We start from the raw sequence: 17897 nt of genomic DNA, 5'->3' as shown, positions 1-17897 counted from the left end.
ATTCACTATTTTACATTGTAGCAAAGTGTCATTTCTTGAGTGTTGTCACATGAAAATGTATAATAAAATATTTTCAAAAATGTGAAGGGTGTACTCACTTTTGTGAGATACTGTATTTATCAAGTGCATATTTTCAGGAAAAAATACACTAAAATAAATTTTAATGCAAAAAAAAAATAATATAATACACAAAATATAAAAGATTGGGTTACGCTGAGTATAAAGATAGCAAACATTTCAAGTCTTTAAATTGCGCACGCCTGTAGAATTGCAAAAAAACAATGGTATCCAAAATTCTCCATGGGCGCCGCTTTTAAAGCCTTTCCAGGTTATCATTAACCATGAATTATGGCCCTAGATTTATTGCTCTCACACCGACATTCATGACGAGACAACAAATGGGTGGAGCAATATACATGTGCTTGCCCTACACTGCACTTTTCATTTTTTTTATTATTATTTTATCACATCTGCTGTGAGCTGTTTAGAAATGTAGACCAGTGGTTAAAATGTATGTAAACCCAAACTTTTCTTTTTCATTTAAATAGAGTAGGGAAGGGATAAAACTGCTATTAGGTTATTTTTTTGCATTCTGTGTCCTACCAGAGATAAATACCTTCACTTCTTATTCCAGAGACCCAACAGGAAATAAGCAGATCGTTTGAAAGGTTTTTGATGGTATACTAATAGACTCTATAAAACAATTTGTCAGATAAATTGTTAATATTAGTAATAATCAACACAGATTTTTGAAGGACTTTTCGGTCATATCAATCCGGTGGCATTTTATGAGTATTGAGGAGTAGCTTAGACAGAGATAGGGCAGTAGACGTAACGTATCTTGATTTTGCAGAGGCATTTTCACTGTTCCCACAAACGCTTACTTTACAAACTAAGGTCTATAGGTATGGAAGCAATTGTATATCCATAGATAGCTTGTGGGCGTGGCCATGAGTAGGGTACCTAATTTAAGAAAACAGCACAGGAAGAGTCAACAGTTATTGTAATAAGAAGAATACAGGTTAGGAAATAATACGGTTGCTTTAAGAACATAGATGCCAGCACCGGTATTGCTATTTATGGCAATCAGTGGGGAACACCGATAGGCACATATATACAGGAACACTTGCTGCAACAGGTGCAGTATCACTTGTAGTAACAGGGTCAGCAACACTTGCAGTAACTGGCTTGATTGCCATCCCATTCAGCCACAGCAGAGTTCTCAGCAGGGTGCTATCACAGTCTTTAATGGCACAGAAGTAATATGGCAATACAGCTAGGCTAGCCAGTACCAGGAGATTACAACCCTTCATCACAGATATGCAGCGATATAACCTCGGCCACATTAGGTCACATTATAGGCATGTATACTGTACATTACCAGAATACATCTGCTGGAGGGTTGATCAAGTGGCAGGGTGACTGACATAGGTAGTAGCTTGGTTAGCTTGGAACAGATAGTAACAGTGGCAGACTGGAGTCGTAAGCAACCCTGAATACTGGTGGCTATGTGGGCGCATAGCGATATCCCCTACTTTTTCCCTCCTCAACTCGAACCTGTCCCTAACACTAATCCTTTGTCCCTATGAAGTGGGGTTCCTCTCCCTACATTGTCCACTTGCAAATGTGCATCAAACCCAGTAGGACACTGCTATTTATTAGCACTGCCCCAACCAAGATGGCCACAACAGGTCACTGTCTAACTCAGGGATCCTAAAACTATGGCCCTCCAGCTGTTGCGGAACTACACATCCCATGTGGCATTGTAAAACTCTGACATTCACAGACACAACTAGGCATGATGGGAATTGTAGTTCCCGAACAACTGGAGGGCCAAAGTTTTGAAGACCCCTGGTCTAACTGGACAGATGCTTCCCTAGGGACACCTATGGAGGCTGCAGAGGAACATCATTCCCCTGAGACTCCACTTCATCCCCAAGGTGGCAAGGTGCCATCTGCTGGCTAGAATGGGAACTATACCTGTCAACTAGCTTGCTTTAGGAAAGGGGTTGGAAAGTAGTGGTTAACCCCTTCATGCCAAGCGTATGCAAATATGCGGCCCCACTGGACTGGGCTTTTTTCTGTGGAGCCGCATATTTTCGTATCTTCCGCACGGCACACTCCCAGCACAGAGACCAGGGTCTCAACCGAAGCTCTGGGCCCCGTACCAATGATCGGGACCCGGAACTCCCGATTTCAGGTCACCTGATCGTCTCTGATTGGCTGTCACAGTGATCAGTCACTGTGAAATATTCCCCGCGTTTTCTCTGTTTTCTCTCTCTTTGCAGTAAAAGAAAAAAAAGTGTGCGTAAATAAATAAATAACAATAAAAAGGTAAAATACCAAAAGATCCCTAGATCAAGATTTGAGCTAGGTCAGATCTGGGGTTAGTGTTTGGGTCAAGGTCAGGTTCAGTATTTTTTTTATTTTTTTAAGTTAATGTCAGTGTGTTTTAGGTGAAAAATAGCAAAATGTGCACTATTTGTTTTTGGTCTGTACTATGGGTACAAACAATAACTAATATACACATATGTGGTATTGCTGTGATCCTCAGGAGCGGGAGAATTTATTATTTTTTTATTATTTTGGGACAGTTTTCCTTTGATAATAAAAAAAATCTGAAGATATCCATTACCATTTACCTTCAAATAAAAGTCCAATTTGTCCTAAAAAAAACACGGTATAATGGAACTGGATACAAAGTAGTTGTGATGATATGTACAGTTTTACAAACACATGTCAAAGTTGCAAAATTGTTCTTAGGCATTAGGATTTGTTTTACCCTTAGGCGTGAAGGGGTTAATAAGTCAGGCTCTAAGTGGTCTAAGTTTAGTGGTGTGCCCCAGGGTTTTTACACAGATTAGGGTATAATCAGAAACTGAAAATCTGTTTAAGTCCAAAAGATGCAGATAATGAAATACTCCATTTCAATTTTATTTTGTGCTTCATTTAATAAAATGTAAAGATAGAAAAGCAATAACATTTTTACACACCAAATGTCACCAAGGTTTGTATTTTAGAGGCATAGTAATATGTATTGGTCTCTAGTTGGTTAGTTGATTTGGGTTGTGTACATCATTGTTTCTCGTAGTTTGTTTTTAAAGCACTACATGACCATGCCATACAGGCATGCTGTAAATGTTGCTGATATTGATTAGACACTTGATTATTTATCACAAAGTATGTGATCTCCAAAAATGATATAGTGCATAATCTACACAGAATATAGCTAGATTTTGTTTTTGTTCTAGTAAGAAAATAGAACATCCATGTTAAGTTAAATTACCATTATTAATAGAACTCATTAGGATGCCAGAAAAAAAAATTGCAATAAGATGCTACGTGCTTGTAACATTTTTTAAAATGCCATTGCTGAGCCTGGAGAAAAGAGAAGCTTCCAAGTTTAAATTATTGGATGCTAAGATCTCATAACTTCTGAGGTGTGGTCCTCTCCATAAATCTGGATGTGCAGCACTTCCTATCGCAACATTAATCACAAAGCACTTGGTGAGCCAATACCACTACAAACTAAATACACTATATTACCAAAAGTATTACTACACCTGCCTTTACACGTACATGAACTTTAATGGCATCCCAGTCTTAGTCCGTAGGGTTCAAAATTGAGTTGGCCCATCCTATGCAGCTATAACAGCTTCAACTCTTCTGAGAAGGCTGTCCACAAGGTTTAGGAGTGTGTCTATGGGAATATTTGATCATTCTTCAAGAAGCACATTTGTGAGGTCAGGCACTGATTTTGGAGAGAAGGCCTGGCTCGCAGTCTCCGCTCTAATTCACCCCAAAGGTGTTCTATCGGGTTGAGGTCAGGTGTCAGGAAGGTCCTGCCAGGAGACAAGTTGGCAACCGCAGGCAAAGTCCTGTCCCTTGAATTTCCCAAAGTTAATTGGCTAATTGGCAAACGTGAAAGCCCCAGCATGTGAATTTGAGTGTGCTGCGCACCTGATGACAGTTAAGCATCAAGAGGCCTATTTAAGCTGGATTTGCTCCCAGGATCAGTGCTGTCTCCTCTACAGCGTTCCCTGCCAGTCCTGCTTCCTGTTACCTGTGTTGTTTCTGAGATCTTGACCCGGCTTGCCTTGACTACTCCAGTTCTCTGCCTGCACCGACCCCAGCTTGTTCTTTGACCATTCTCCAGTCTCTCCACTTGTACCTAATCTGACCTCTCTGTGTATGACCCGGCTTGTCTGACTCTGCTTACCTTCCAGTAATCCCCGAGGCTCCCTAGTTGCTGCATTGATCCAACTACTTCCAGGACACCTGCCTCCTTCTGGAACTCTACGCTACCAGGAGTCCTGCAGCCTGCACGACCACCGGCACTCGTGCGACTCTGCACTCTGCACTTCCTGTTTACTCTATCAGGGGCTCTGAGTCAGAGGTGTAAGAGAGGCCTTCCTCTGCACATTCAGGCTCTACCTACCAGGTACGTGACATCAGGACTCTGTGCAGGCCAGTCAAGTTTCTCCACCCCAATCTCACTCATCCATGTCTTTATGGACCTTGCTTTGTGCAGTGGTCCAAATCATTTGGTGAAGGGGGGATTATGGTGTGGGGTTGTTTTTCAGGGGTTTGGCTTGGCCCCTTAGTTTCAGTGAAGGGAACTCTTAAGGCGTCAGCTTTACTAAGACATTTTGGACAATTTCATGCTCCCAACAATGTGGGAACAGTTTGGGGATGGCCCCTTCCTGTTTAAAAATAACTACGAACCAATGCACAGTAAGGTCCATAAAGACATGGATGAGTGAGTTTGGGGTGAACGAACTTACATGGCCTGCACAGAGTCCCGACTTCAACCTGATAGAACACTTTTGGGCTGAATTAGAGCACAGACTGCAAGCCATGCCTTCTCGTCTACATCAGACATTTCGATACAGGTGGGCAGATTAGTATTCGGCATACTTTAGTATCATGTAGGTATCCTAACGTCCCACTCTGCAGGTTTCCCAGTGTTTTTTTGTCTCCGAGGACTTGGAAATACCCAATACCCAGGGAGTTTTGGTGCTCTTGTTGCTCTGTGCCGAGATGAGTGCTGTATGGTATTCATTAGCCTTGATAAAGCAATTTGGCAAAACGTGTTGGCACATGAGAACATACTGCATCAGCACTCACTCTTTGGTGTATGACTATATACAGCAAACTCTACCAGCACTATTTGTGTTTTGTTTGCACTTACCTAGATGCATACACACTGTGTGATCTGTTTAATAATTGTTACTAAATAAATTGTATATTTTTAAAAAAGTGCTAAGTGTTTGCTCCTAGTCTGGCCTGTACAGTCTGAAATCCATTTGCCCGTTTTTCTCTATACATAGACAATATGGATGATGGCCATGAGTGTCATAATGTTTTCTATAAAAATAGGCACATCATATGGGCTCAATTTCGGTGTATGTACAGGTGCATCTCAAAAAACTAGAAAATCTTTAAAAAGTTCATTTATTTCAGTAATTTGATTCAAAAAGTGAAACTACTATAAAATAGATTCATTACTCACAGAGTGATATATTTCAAGCATTTCTTTATTTTAGTTTTAATGATTATGGATTACAGCTGGCAAAAACCCAAAATTCAGTGTCTCAGAAAATTAGAATATTACGTAAGACCAAAACAAAAAAAAGAAATTTAATACAGAAATGCTGGCTTAATGAAAAGTATGTCCATGTACAGTATAGTATGCATGCAATACTTGGTCGGGACTCCTTTTGCATGAATTACAGCATCAATGCGGCGTGACATGGAGGCGATCCGCCTGTGGCACTACTGAGGTGTTATGGAACCCCAGGTTGCTTTGAAATCAGCCTTCAACTCATCTGCATTGTTGGGTCTGGTGTCTCTCATCTTCCTCTTGACAATACCCCACAGATTCTTTGTAGGTTAGGAGAGTTTGCTGGCCAATAAAATACAGTAATACTAGGATCAGTAAACCAGGTATTGGTACTTATGGCAGTGTGGGCAGGTACCAAGTCCTGCTGGAAAATGAAATCAGCATCTCCATAAAGCTGGTCAGTAGAGGGAAGCATGAAGTGCTCTAGAATTTCCAGGTAGAGGGCTGTGCTGACTTTGGACTTGATAAACACAGTGGACCAACACCAGCAGATTGTATGGCTCCCCAAATCATTAGGGACTGTGGAAAATTCACATTGGACCTCATGCAACTTGGATTCTGTGCCTTTCTCCACTCTTCCTCCAGACTCTAGGACCTTGATCTCCAAATGAAATGCAAAAATTATTTTCATCTGAAAAGAGGACGTTGGACCACTGAGAAACAGTCCAGTCCTTTTTCTCCTTAGCCCAGGTAAGACACTTCCGTCGTTGTCTCTCGTTCAGGAGTGGCTTTACAACAGGAATGCGAGAGTTGTAGCCCATGTCCTTGATATGTCTGTGTATGGTGGCTCTTGAAGCACTGACACCAGCTGTAGTCCACTCCTTGCAAATCTCCCCCAAATTCTCAAATGCCCTTTGCTTCACAATCATCTCAAGGCAGTGGTTATCTCTGTTGCTTGTGCACTTTTTCCTTCCACTCAACTTTCCATTAATATGCTTGATACAGCACTCTGTGAACAGCCAGCTTCTTTAGCAATGACCTTTTGTGGCATACTCTCCTTGTTGAGGGTGCCAATGACTGTCTTCTGGACAACTATCAAGTCAGCAGTCTTCCCCATAATTGTGTAAACTACTGAACCAGACTGAGAGACCATTTAAAGGCTCAGGAACCTTTACAGGTGTTTTGAGTGTAATACCATGAGTCTACAATATTGAACATTTTTTCACAATATTAATATTTTCTGAGATACTGAATTTTGGGTTTTCACTAGCTGTAAGTCATAATCAGAATAATAATAAGAAAAAATGCTTGAAATATATCACTCTGTGTGTAATGAATATATAGAATATATGAGTTTTACTTTTTGAATTTATTTACTGAAATAAATTAACTTTTTAATGATATTCAGATTTTTTTAGATGCACCTGCATATGGTGTGCAGTGCCAGTCAGTGTGGGTCAGTGTTGTGTGGATGCAGAAGTGTTGGTCAATAGGGAAGTACATGTAAGTGCAGTGGGGGTTAAGGGAAAAGTGCAGTGAGGGTTATGGTGGTCAGCAGAGTCTATTTATTTGGTGGTTGTTGGAGAAATGTGTGGGTGCAGTGTTGGTCATCAGTGGCCAGTGAAGTATATGGGTACACTGTTGGTCAGTGGTGGATCGTGAAGTATATGGGTGCAGTGTTCATCAGTGGTAAAGCCAAAGGAGGGAGATCCTTTCACTGCAGTTCCTCAGATACAACTTCTCCTCCAGCAAAAACAATGAGCGGCACAGTAGTGACATCACCAAATCTCATTCTAGTGAAACAAGCATTCGTGGCAGCAGTGCCTTAGGAAATCATGTACTGTAGATATAGAGCTATGAGCCTCAAGACACAATGGTGCCTTGCTATTTTTCAAGAGGAATTCAAGGCAAATTGTAGATTTTTCAGAGCACTGCTTAGGCAAGATTACCATTTTTAGATCTTCCCTAAGAGAAAGCAAATCTTCATTTTTTAAAATAAGTTACACTTTAAGATTAGTGTGTCATTGTGTAAACTTTAGTCTGTTCATATTCGAAAAAAAAAAATGTTTCCCCAACTTCCCTGACGGTAAATTAGAAGGACAGTTTGGGGCTGGCAATATTCTAAAATTGGAGTTGGAAGGTGTTTCGAGCATGTGATTTAGCTGGACAAACGGAAGGGCTGACTTTGGTTTAATGAGCTGTCTCCTGAAAGTCCATCCCCTGTGTTCCCCTTTGGATAAGCCTGTATAATTTTCAGAATTCCAGCCTGTGAAGACAATGGGAGGATGAGGCTTGAGGATCAATCAGTAAAAATATCCTTGTTTACATGGCAGAACTTGGCTAGAAAGGTCAGAGGCTTGGCCCATTTCATCAACTTCCTTCTGATAATGTGTCCACTGGACATGATAAAGAAGTGGTCATAGCGATAAATAAGGAAAACAAAATCTTCTATACACTGCAGATCTAGAGAGAAAGCAGACCATCTCCTAAAACTCTGCAAAAAGGTCCAAGTCCTATTTTCCCATTTGCACAAAGGCTATTACAATGCTGTTTCTTTTGACTTTCTTTTTCTACTCCAGATTCAGCCCAGTGACTCCATTGGGTAAGTGGCTTCATCTTTTAAAATGTATTTGGTAAAATTTAAACATTCATACAGTCTACTGATGCTGATAAATGTATTTAAAAGCCAGTATTGTGATAAAAATGGCTCTATTGGAAAGCCATATGTCATTCTTTTAGGAATCTAGTGCCAAGGGTTTGGTGATGATGAACTGTGATTATTAATATTTATATGGTTCAAATAATGCATGTTGTATTGCGGTGTTAAATCGATTAGAATAGTAGTAAACCCAAAACAAACATTTATTATGTTGAAGCTTACCAATTTGTTGGTGGGATGGCTGTATTTGTTTTCTTTTTTTTGGGTGTTCTTTGTTCTATTTTAATCTGGTGATCCAGCAGTAAGTCTGATGTTTTTCAAAAGAGCAAGCTCCCTTGCAGATGCATCAGTTAGAGACAAACAATTCAACACTGACAGGGGTGCTTACAGTTTGTCCTGTCTTGTTTTCCTGGCTTTGAAGACATTAGTTTCCGTTCACATTAGGTCGCTCCAACTTCGGGGGCGACCTGTGAAGTCGCGTGCACTGCGACTTCGGCGTGACTTTAACGGACTTCATTTAATGAATGTCTATGCAAGTCGCCTCCAGGTCGCCCCAAAGAAGTACAGGACCCTTTTTCTAAGTCAGAACGACTTGTGCCGCTCCTATTAGAACCGGTCCTGTACTACTCAATGGACCCGGCGGTGCGCGACTTGCCAGGCTGACCAAGTCGCCTGGCAAGTCGTAATAGTGTGAACCGGCTCTAAGGGAATTATTTTGAATCAGTCCTGTGGTGGTGTGCAGCCAATTTCTCTTTATCCAGGGGTGCTTACAATGACCAGTTTTATTTATGTAAAACCTTTATTTAAAAAGGAACAAAAACGTCTGCAACTGCTTATAAAGTATTAGCTGGAGTTTGGCTTCAATGTTCAAGTGGATCTAAATCTGCTAGTACATAAAACACTACTCGCCCCCCAGACTGACAATGCTGTCTAATGCTGGCCATACACTATACGAAAAATCGACCCACATTCGGTCATTTGGACAGTTCTTTCATTTTTCAGCCAGTTAATGGGCACAAATCGGTAATCAGTTGTGATGTTTTTGAGCCAAAAAGACTAAGTTTGGAAAATTTCTGCCGAACAAGCGATAAATTGAAAGGTTAATGTATTTCTCGTCCAAACTGTTTGCACTAGGTATATGTGAAAAAACAAACAAAAAAATGGATCGGTCATTAATGATGGCACGATCGTTTGCTCTCACGGCCGAGTATTCGTTTTTCGAAAATTAGTTTGAAGGATTTTCTGTATAGTGTATGGCCAGCATGATGGTGCTTCCTGTGCTTATTCATCCAGAGTGGAGGCACTAATACAGAAGGTGTGTTACTAGCTGGTTTACCAGGTGAAAATATAAGGAAAAAAGTCTAAAAAAAAAAAGAAAACCATTATTACTTTACAGCATTTCTTCACACCTCACAAAACATCATTATGCTATATATTATGGCATTGTGCTAGCTGCTATGTTTTTAATATCCAAAAGAGCTCCAGACCTGTTTTTTAGTTCTTACTTCTTCATACCTGCATAAAACATTTTCACCTCCATACATATTTACATACATACACACAGTATCTCACAAAAGTGAGTACACCCCTCACATTTTTGTAAATATTTTATTATATCTTTTCATGTGACAACACTGAAGAAATGACACTTTGCTACAATGTAAAGTAGTGAGTGTACAGCTTGTATAACAGTGTAAATTTGCTGTCCCCTCAAAATAACTCAACACACAGCCATTAATGTCTAAACTGCTGGCAACAAAGGTGAGAACACCCCTAAGTGAAAATGTCCAAATTAGGCCCAATTAGCCATTTTCCCTCCCTGGTATCATGTGTCTTGTTAGGGTTACAAAGTCTCAGGTGTGAATGGGAAGCAGGTGTGTTAAATTTGGTGTTATCGCTCTAACTCTCACATGGCTTCTCATGGCAAAGAACTATCTGAGGATCTGAAAAAAAAGAATTGTTGCTCTACATAAAGATGGCCTAGGCTATAAGTAGATTGCCAAGACCCTGAAACTGAGCTGCAGCATGGTGGCCGAGACCATACAGCGGTTTGACAGGACAGGTTCCACTCAGAACAGACCTCGCTATGGTTGACCAAAGAGTGCACGTGCTCAGCGTCATATCCAGAGGTTGTCTTTGGGAAATAGACATATGAATGCTGCCAGCATTGCTTCAGAGGTTAAAGGGGTGGGGGGCGGGAGGCCGCCTGTCAGTGCTCAGACCATACGCTGCACACTGCATTAAATTGGTCTGCATGGCTGTCATCTCTGAAGGAAGCCTCTTCTAAAGATGATGCACAAGAAAGCCCCCAAACAGTTTGCTGAAGACAAACAGACTAAGGACATGGATTACTGGAACCATGTCCTATGGTCTGATGTGACCAAGATAAACAGATTTGGTTCAGATGGTGTCAAGCATTTGTGGTGGCAACCAGATGAGGAGTACAAAGATAAATGTGTTTAGCCCACAGTCAAGCATGGTGGTGGGAGTGTCATGGTCTGTGGCTGCATGAGTGCTGCCTGCACTGGGGAGCTACAGTTCATTGAGGGAACCATGAATGCCAACATGTACTGTGACATACTGAAGCAGAGCATGATCCCCTCACTTCAGAGACTGGGCCACATGGCAGTATTCCAACATGATAACAACCCAAAACACATCTCCTGGACGACCACCTCCTTGCTAAAGAAGCTGAGGGTAAAGATGATGGACTGGCCAATCATGTCTCCAGACCTAAACCCTATTAAGCATCTGTGTGGCATCCTCAAATGGAAGGTGGAGGAGTGCAAGGTCCCTAACCTCCACTAACTCTGTGATGTCATCAGGGAGAAGTGGAAGAGGATTTCAGTGGCAACCTGTGAAGCTCTTGTGAACTCCATGCCCAAGTGGGTTAAGGCAGTGCTGGAAAATGAGGGTGGCCACACAAGATATTGACACTTTGGGCCCAATTTGGACATTTTCACTTAGGGGTGTACTCACTTTTGTTGCCAGTGGTTTAGACATTAATGGCTTTGTGTTGAGTTATTTTGAGGGGACAGCAATTTGCACTGTTATACAAGCTGTACACTCAGTACTTTACATTGTAGCAAAGTGTAATTTCTTCAGTGTTGTCACATGAAAAGATATAATAAAATATTTACAAAAATGTGATGGGTGTACTCACTTTTGTGAGATACTGTGTGTGTGTGTTTATATATATATATATATATATATATATATATGTGTTCGGCCGCAGACCGGTATTTGTGGGAGGAGCTAGCGGGCTTTATAGCACCGCCCCTCCCCTATATCGGCCTGCTGCTGCTCGGCTCGTCACTCGGCTTGGTCAGGTGTTCTAGTTGATCACCTGAGGTCGGCCGGATACCGCTCGAGGACCGGACTTCCGGTCGGGACCTGAGACGCAGGGAACACCGCTGCGGGCGCCGAGTTCCCCACCGCTACTGTGCATCCCAGCACTTCCTTCGCCGGTGCCAGGCTCGTCCACCGCTGCATCCAGCCCATCTCCTCTGCCTCCAGCCGCTGCCTGCACATCCTGCTACGGCCAGCTCTACTCCGCTGCTTCTCCCCGCTGTTCAGCAGGGGGTCAGGTACCTGCAGGGTATGGGGGGGGGGGGGGGCAATCTTCCTGCACACACTGCCTGCCTCTCTGTAAGGCCACGGCTACCTCCTTCACACATGTTCTCCTGCACACACTGCCTGCCTCAGCAAGGCCACGGCTACCGTCATTACATTTGTTCTCATGCACACACTGCCTGCCTCTCTGCAAGGCCACGGCTACCTTTTTGTTACATGTGTTCTCCTGCACTCACTGCCTGCCTCTGCCAAGGCCACGGCTACCCCATCACACACGTTCTCCTGCATTACTCTGCCTGCTTCTTGTTATACCATGGTTACCTTTGTATGGGGGGGGTCGCGCTGCATTGTCAGGAAGGGGGGGGTGTTGGTGCCCGGGGTTTGGGGGGTGTCTCACTAGCATTTGCAGGGCATGCGTTCTGTTCCTGTCTCCATGTTATGTATCTACCAGTGGGGGGTCATGGGTGGCGGCTTTTTGGTTCCCCCCCCCCTTTTGACCATTTGCCTTTTGACCATTTGCCTTTTTTCTCCAGGTTCACATCATGTCCTTCAATGCCGGTATCAGGTACTACTTCAGGTTTAGGTTCCTTGTGTACCTCACGGCTCCGCATTTATTTTAGTCGTCACAGACGCTACTCTGGCGTCGCCCATAGGCACTACTAGGCCTGTCTTCCGTCTCATTGGGCCTACACACACTTAGTCACCTTGTCGGGCCATGCGACCGGTGGTTAGGCCCCTGCCGGTCACGCTTCAGGCTCGTTTCACACCTTCTGTGTTCACCAGCGGATGCCATTTGGTTCCAGTGCTCCGTTAAGGGGTCACCACCTCTGTGCACATACTACACTTCATGTCGTTCGTCCTCCTCGTAGGCACTGTTATTCGCTGTGGCACTTCAACTGTGTTGTTCTTTGTCATGTTTTGCCCCCCCCCCCTCGTAGGGCGAGTTAACTGGCTGATTGGGGTTCAGGTGCTGGCCCTATAGTTCCCCCCTTCATAGCCGGTCCCGCGAGGCCAACCTCCCAATCTCGTTTGAGATTTTTCACCCCTCGGGCCAAACCATAGCTAGTGCCTTGCTCCACCCTTCTATGGGTTTATAGTTAGGGCCTCACCTGTCACGACCACACGTTTTTGATTCTTTACTGTCCCCGAGAGGCCAACCTTCCCGCCACCACGTCAGTGGCTCACGCCCAAATCATAGGTAGAGCCTCTCGCCGGCCGCTTGGCATCTAGCAGGGCCTCACCTGTCACGGGGTAGTTACGTTTTTCGCCTCTGGGCTCTAGCTAGCCAGCCAGTGGTTCTCCTAATACGTTACGGTCGTTAATCGGATTTGGGCATTTTATTTTTTGTTTCCTTCAACAGCGGGCCTCAAGGAGCCATCCTGGACGAAGGATCTTCCTCCCCCCTCCACGCCAGCTAGACCTAGCACCCCCGTCAGATCTGGTACCCCCAGGGGTCTTCGGAATCCATCTTCGCTGGGCTCCTACGGATCTTGGACCATCCCGAAGATCTGGGCGGTCCCACGCCAGAAGGGTATCCCGTTCCCAGCGACGGCAAGGAAAGCGGAACTATTTAGGTTGATGTCGGAACATCCAGAAGATCCTGGACTGGGCACCAGCTCTCAGGGCTGTGGGTCAGCCATGCAAGGGACCCTGGACTCCATCCTATCCTCCCTGCAGTCCATCGGCGATAGACTGTCCAAACTGGAGGACGCCAGTCCAGCTCAGGGGGGTCCTCCTCCTTCCTTGCCGGTGCAGACCCCAGCTCCCGTTAGTGTTCAGGGTAGGCCCCCAGTTCCCCTCTTTCCCTCTACTACGGTATCTCCTATCATCCCCCCGGCCCACATGGTCCCCCCAGCTCTCCGCAAGGATATCTTGGAGGGGAAGGATGTAAACCTGGTGGCTCTCCTTATTGCCTCCCAGGACATGGTTGAAAATAAGGTTTACAGCTACGGAGATTTGTCCGTAGTTATGAAGGCCAGGGACCCCAGGCTCAATAAAAAACTCACCATTCCAGAGTTTGTCCTGGCTTTCGGAATCTACAGGGATGTGTTGTGTTCCGTCTACCCACATCGTCGGGAGGAGTTGGACCTTTACCTGCATAAGGTCGTGGATCTAGGTTACAAATACGGGGGTTTCACCTTTTTTGACTTCCACAAGTCAGTCTCAGCCAAAGCGGTGGCGGCCTTGGCTCAATTCAATGTACGGGTTGATTGGAGTCTTTTGGACACCGAGCTGTTCTGTAGGCACTTTGCAGGCTTGGTGCCTCCCTCCTGTGCCACATGCTCCTCCACTTCGCACTCTGCCAGCCTTTGTCCCATGGAGGCTGAATCCTCCCCGGCCGGGGTCCTGGGGGGGGGAGCTGGCAGGTCAGAACTGCGGGGCCTTAGGGACAAGCTGGGTCGCCCTATCGTTTACTTGGGCAAGGCCCAGGTTTGTAACAATTTTAAATGGGGGGCATGTAGTTTCAGTGCCTGCAGGCTGCTTCATGTGTGTTCCATCTGTTTTAGGGCCCATACCAAGTCTATGTGTCCGTCCAGGCTTAACCCTAAACAATGACTAACCGGGGTCAAGATCGAGGTGCTGGCGTTTTACCTTCAGGCTCACCCGTCTCCACACCTGGTCGAGTATCTGGTTCAGGGGTTCTCGGGAGGGTTCCACACGGTGCTGGTGTCTCTACCCACTGGGTCATTGGAATGTCCCAACTTGCTGTCAGCCAGGAAGGACCCGCAGTCGGTGGACCTACTGCTCGGTAAGGAAGTGCAGGAGGGGTTCATGTTAGACCCCTTCCCGGCCCCCCCTTCTCCTCCTGGCGCACCAACCCCATTGGTATCTCTACGAGTAAATACTCCAATAAAAAGTGGTTGATAATCGACATGTCGGCTCCTCATTCTTCCACTAACCCTAGCCTGAATTCCCTTATCCCTTCAGCCGAGTTCTCTCTCCACTATACCACCGTGGACAATGCCATCCAAGCCATTTTAGGGGCAGGTAGGGCTGCTTGGCTCAGCAAGACGGACATAGCCAACGCCATCAAGCTGCTGCCCATTCACCCCTCTTTATGGCACGTTCACTGTGTCAAGTGGAGAGAGGAATATTATTTTGCCATCAGGCTGACATTTGGGTCCAAAAGCAGTCCAAGGATCTTCGATACCTTTGCAGAGACGCTCTGCTGGCTCCTTCTGAACATCTCCAGGTGCCCCACGGTGTTGCACTACTTGGACGATTTCTTGTTGGTCGAACGAAGCAACTGCACGCCAGTCAGTCTGAGGAGCACCATGGCTTTATTTTCTACCTTAGGGGTCCCGCTGTCGCCAGGCAAGACGGTCGGACCTGTCACCAGGTTAGATTTCTTGGGGATTACCTTGGATTCCATCTCTATGCAGTCCAGCCTCCCTGAGGACAAACTTAGATGCATTCGTGAGGTGGTAGGCAGGTTCTTGGAACTAGGGACTTTTTCGAGGAAAGAGTTGCAGTCCTTGATCGGGTCATTGAACTTTGCCATGCGCATCATCCCCCAGGGCAGGTCCTTCATCTCCCGGTTGCTGCAGTTGTTGCCAGGTCTTCCGGAGGGCGTCATCTCCCACTTGGATCCCCCTGCCAGGGCGGACCTGGCGATGTGGGTTGAGTTCCTGGAAAGCTGGAACAGTATCTCCATGTTCATCCTGCCCATCTCTTCCCAGTCCCCCGTGTTTTGGACGGATGCGGCCGCCAATACCGGGTTCGCAGCCATCTTTGGGGACTCATGGTTCAGGGATAGTTGGCCGGCTGAGTCACTTGCCTTACCTGCTTTCCAGGAGACCTCAGCTTTGTTTGAGTTATATCCTTGAGTTATATCCTATAGTAGCGGGAGCTGTCACTTGGGGTAGGTGCTGGTCAGGGATGGCAGTTAAGTGTTTTAGTGACAACAAGGCTGCCTGTGACATTATTAACAAAGGCCGGTCGTCATCCCTGACCATCATGAGGCTGGTTCGCAGGCTGACCTTGGTAGCAGCCACCTTCCAGTTTTTTCTTTACTGTGAGCATATCCCGGGTCACTCCAACTCAGCCGCTGACGCTCTTTCCCAGTCTAAATTGCAGGTATTCTTCAACCTCCACCCGACGGCCGACAGATGCCCCACGCGGACCCTGGAATTCGAGGAACTAGTCCTGGACTAGCCCGGATCTTGGCTCATGGGCGGGAGTTGGCCCGGATGGCTCTGTCATCCAACACCAGGAAGGCCTATGACCGAGCCATGTCCATCTTCCGAAGGTTTTCAGTGGAATTTGGGTTGGACGACCACTCAGTTCAGACAATGGTCGCCTTCGCTGCCTTTTGCCACCTCCAGCTTAAATTGTCCGTCAGTACCATCAAGCTGTACCTGTCTGGTGTTCAACACCATGTCCTGACGCACCAGCCAAACTCATCACCTTTTCTCAGGGCATATCCATTAAAGAACCTCCTGAAGGGTATTGGTAAAGTGGATCACCATACCTCGGTCAGGCGGTTGCCTATAGATGGGGAGAAATTCCGGGCTCTCTCCGACTTGCTGGACACGGCCCCTTTTGAGCCATTCACAAATTCAGTGGTAAAAACAGCCATGTATCTGGCCTTCTATGGCTTTCTCAGGCCCGGGGAGTTTACGGTAGCTTCCTTAGCGGAGGGTCGCTCATGTCTCCTCAAACGTGATCTGGTCAAATGGGGGGATCACTATGTTTTGTCACTCCGGTGCTCCAAGACCAGGCAGGTGGGCCACCCCGTTACCATCCCTTTTTACCCATCAGGGAATCATTGGTGTCCAGTCAAAGTGCTGGACAATTTTGTGGCTCAGACCCTGAAATCTTCCAGCCACGCTCCGCTTTTCACGCTGCTGGACGTTCCCCTCACCACGTCCAAATTCATATTCTATATCCGAACTCTATGCATCAGACTGGGTTGGGACCCTGCAGCGCATTCTGGCCACTCCTTTCGGATAGGCGCAGCATCAGCTGCCTCCGGGAACAACACGCCAGGCCACATCATCAAAAGGCTTGGTCGGTGGGAGTCTGACGCTTTCCAGGTTTATATTCCTCACCCAGAGAAGCAGTTAAGACTAGCTTTTTGTAGGCTTGTGACTTGAAGTTGTTATGAATAAAGTGTGTTGTTCGCTTCCTTTTTTGCCCTCTTAATTTACAGGCTACCCCCCTAACGTCGGTTCAGGCACACCACACCGACTTTCTAAACTAGGGTGTACGTTTAATTTACCGACCACAAGTGTTCGGCCGCAGGCCGGTATTTGTGGGAGGAGCTAGCGGGCTTTATAGCACCGCCCCTCCCCTATACCGGCCTGCTGCTGCTCGGCTCGTCACCCAACCCACCTTCACCCTTTTTCTTAACCTCTTACCTTCGGGGTGCCCTCTTTATTTACAGGCTACCCCCCTAACGTCGGTTCAGGCACACCACACCGACTTTCTAAACTAGGGTGTACGTTTAATTTACCGACCACAAATATATATATATATATATTCAGTAAATTTACCTGTGATTATTGGAACTTTTTGTGCTCATATTTGAAGGATATCCATAGAAGTAATAACCTCTAGTAAAGCAATCTGACTTGAATACATTAATTAAACTAAGATTAACATTATAATTTAAAACTAATTACAAGTTAATTTAGCTTAGAGCTGACTTTGATCATTTAGCAAATGACTTAATTTGTCATAAATGCAGAGTGCTACTTGAAAGCTATTATAATCTGCAAGCAAAGAAAAAGGAACATGTATGCCCATTTTTTTTTTCCTTTCTATTTTGGGTATATGGACGAAAGGTTACAACCTGAATTGACTTGGTATTGTTGATTTTGTCCTCAACTTAGACATTTCCTCTTATTTCCTGCTAAGGTGATAGTTTTTCAGGGGAATTGTTTTTTAGTAGAGCCAAAGACAGCAACAGTTTTTGTATTCCATGAACTCCCATGTACAGTCATTCAGCAAACTATCATAATTAGAAGATGGATGCAAATAATTGAACAAGAAAGATGGAGGTTGTCGAGACCGTTTAAGTAGACAATGTTCATGTTTCACTGAAGTATACATTAAGCTATAAATCAGTCCACAGTGGACCTAAACAGCAGTACAAACCTG

General features: G+C 45.1%; 1 protein-coding gene across 1 annotated transcript in view; it reads left to right on the top strand.

The window, feature by feature from the left end:
- The first annotated feature begins 7890 nt into the window (after positions 1 to 7890).
- Positions 7891 to 17897, top strand: part of OIT3 (oncoprotein induced transcript 3) — a 49142-nt gene continuing 39135 nt past the window's right edge. The window contains exon 1 of the mRNA XM_082269282.1: positions 7891 to 8165. Within this exon, the coding sequence (XP_082125408.1) occupies positions 8108 to 8165 (58 nt within the window). The 5' untranslated portion in view covers positions 7891 to 8107. The remainder of the gene's footprint in view (positions 8166 to 17897) is intronic.

This window comes from Pelophylax lessonae (genome assembly GCF_965119305.1).
Source record: "Pelophylax lessonae genome assembly, chromosome: 9".
NCBI lineage: Eukaryota > Metazoa > Chordata > Amphibia > Anura > Ranidae > Pelophylax > Pelophylax lessonae.
Note: the sequence above shows the minus strand (reverse complement) of the source record. Positions and strands in the feature narration are given on the sequence as shown.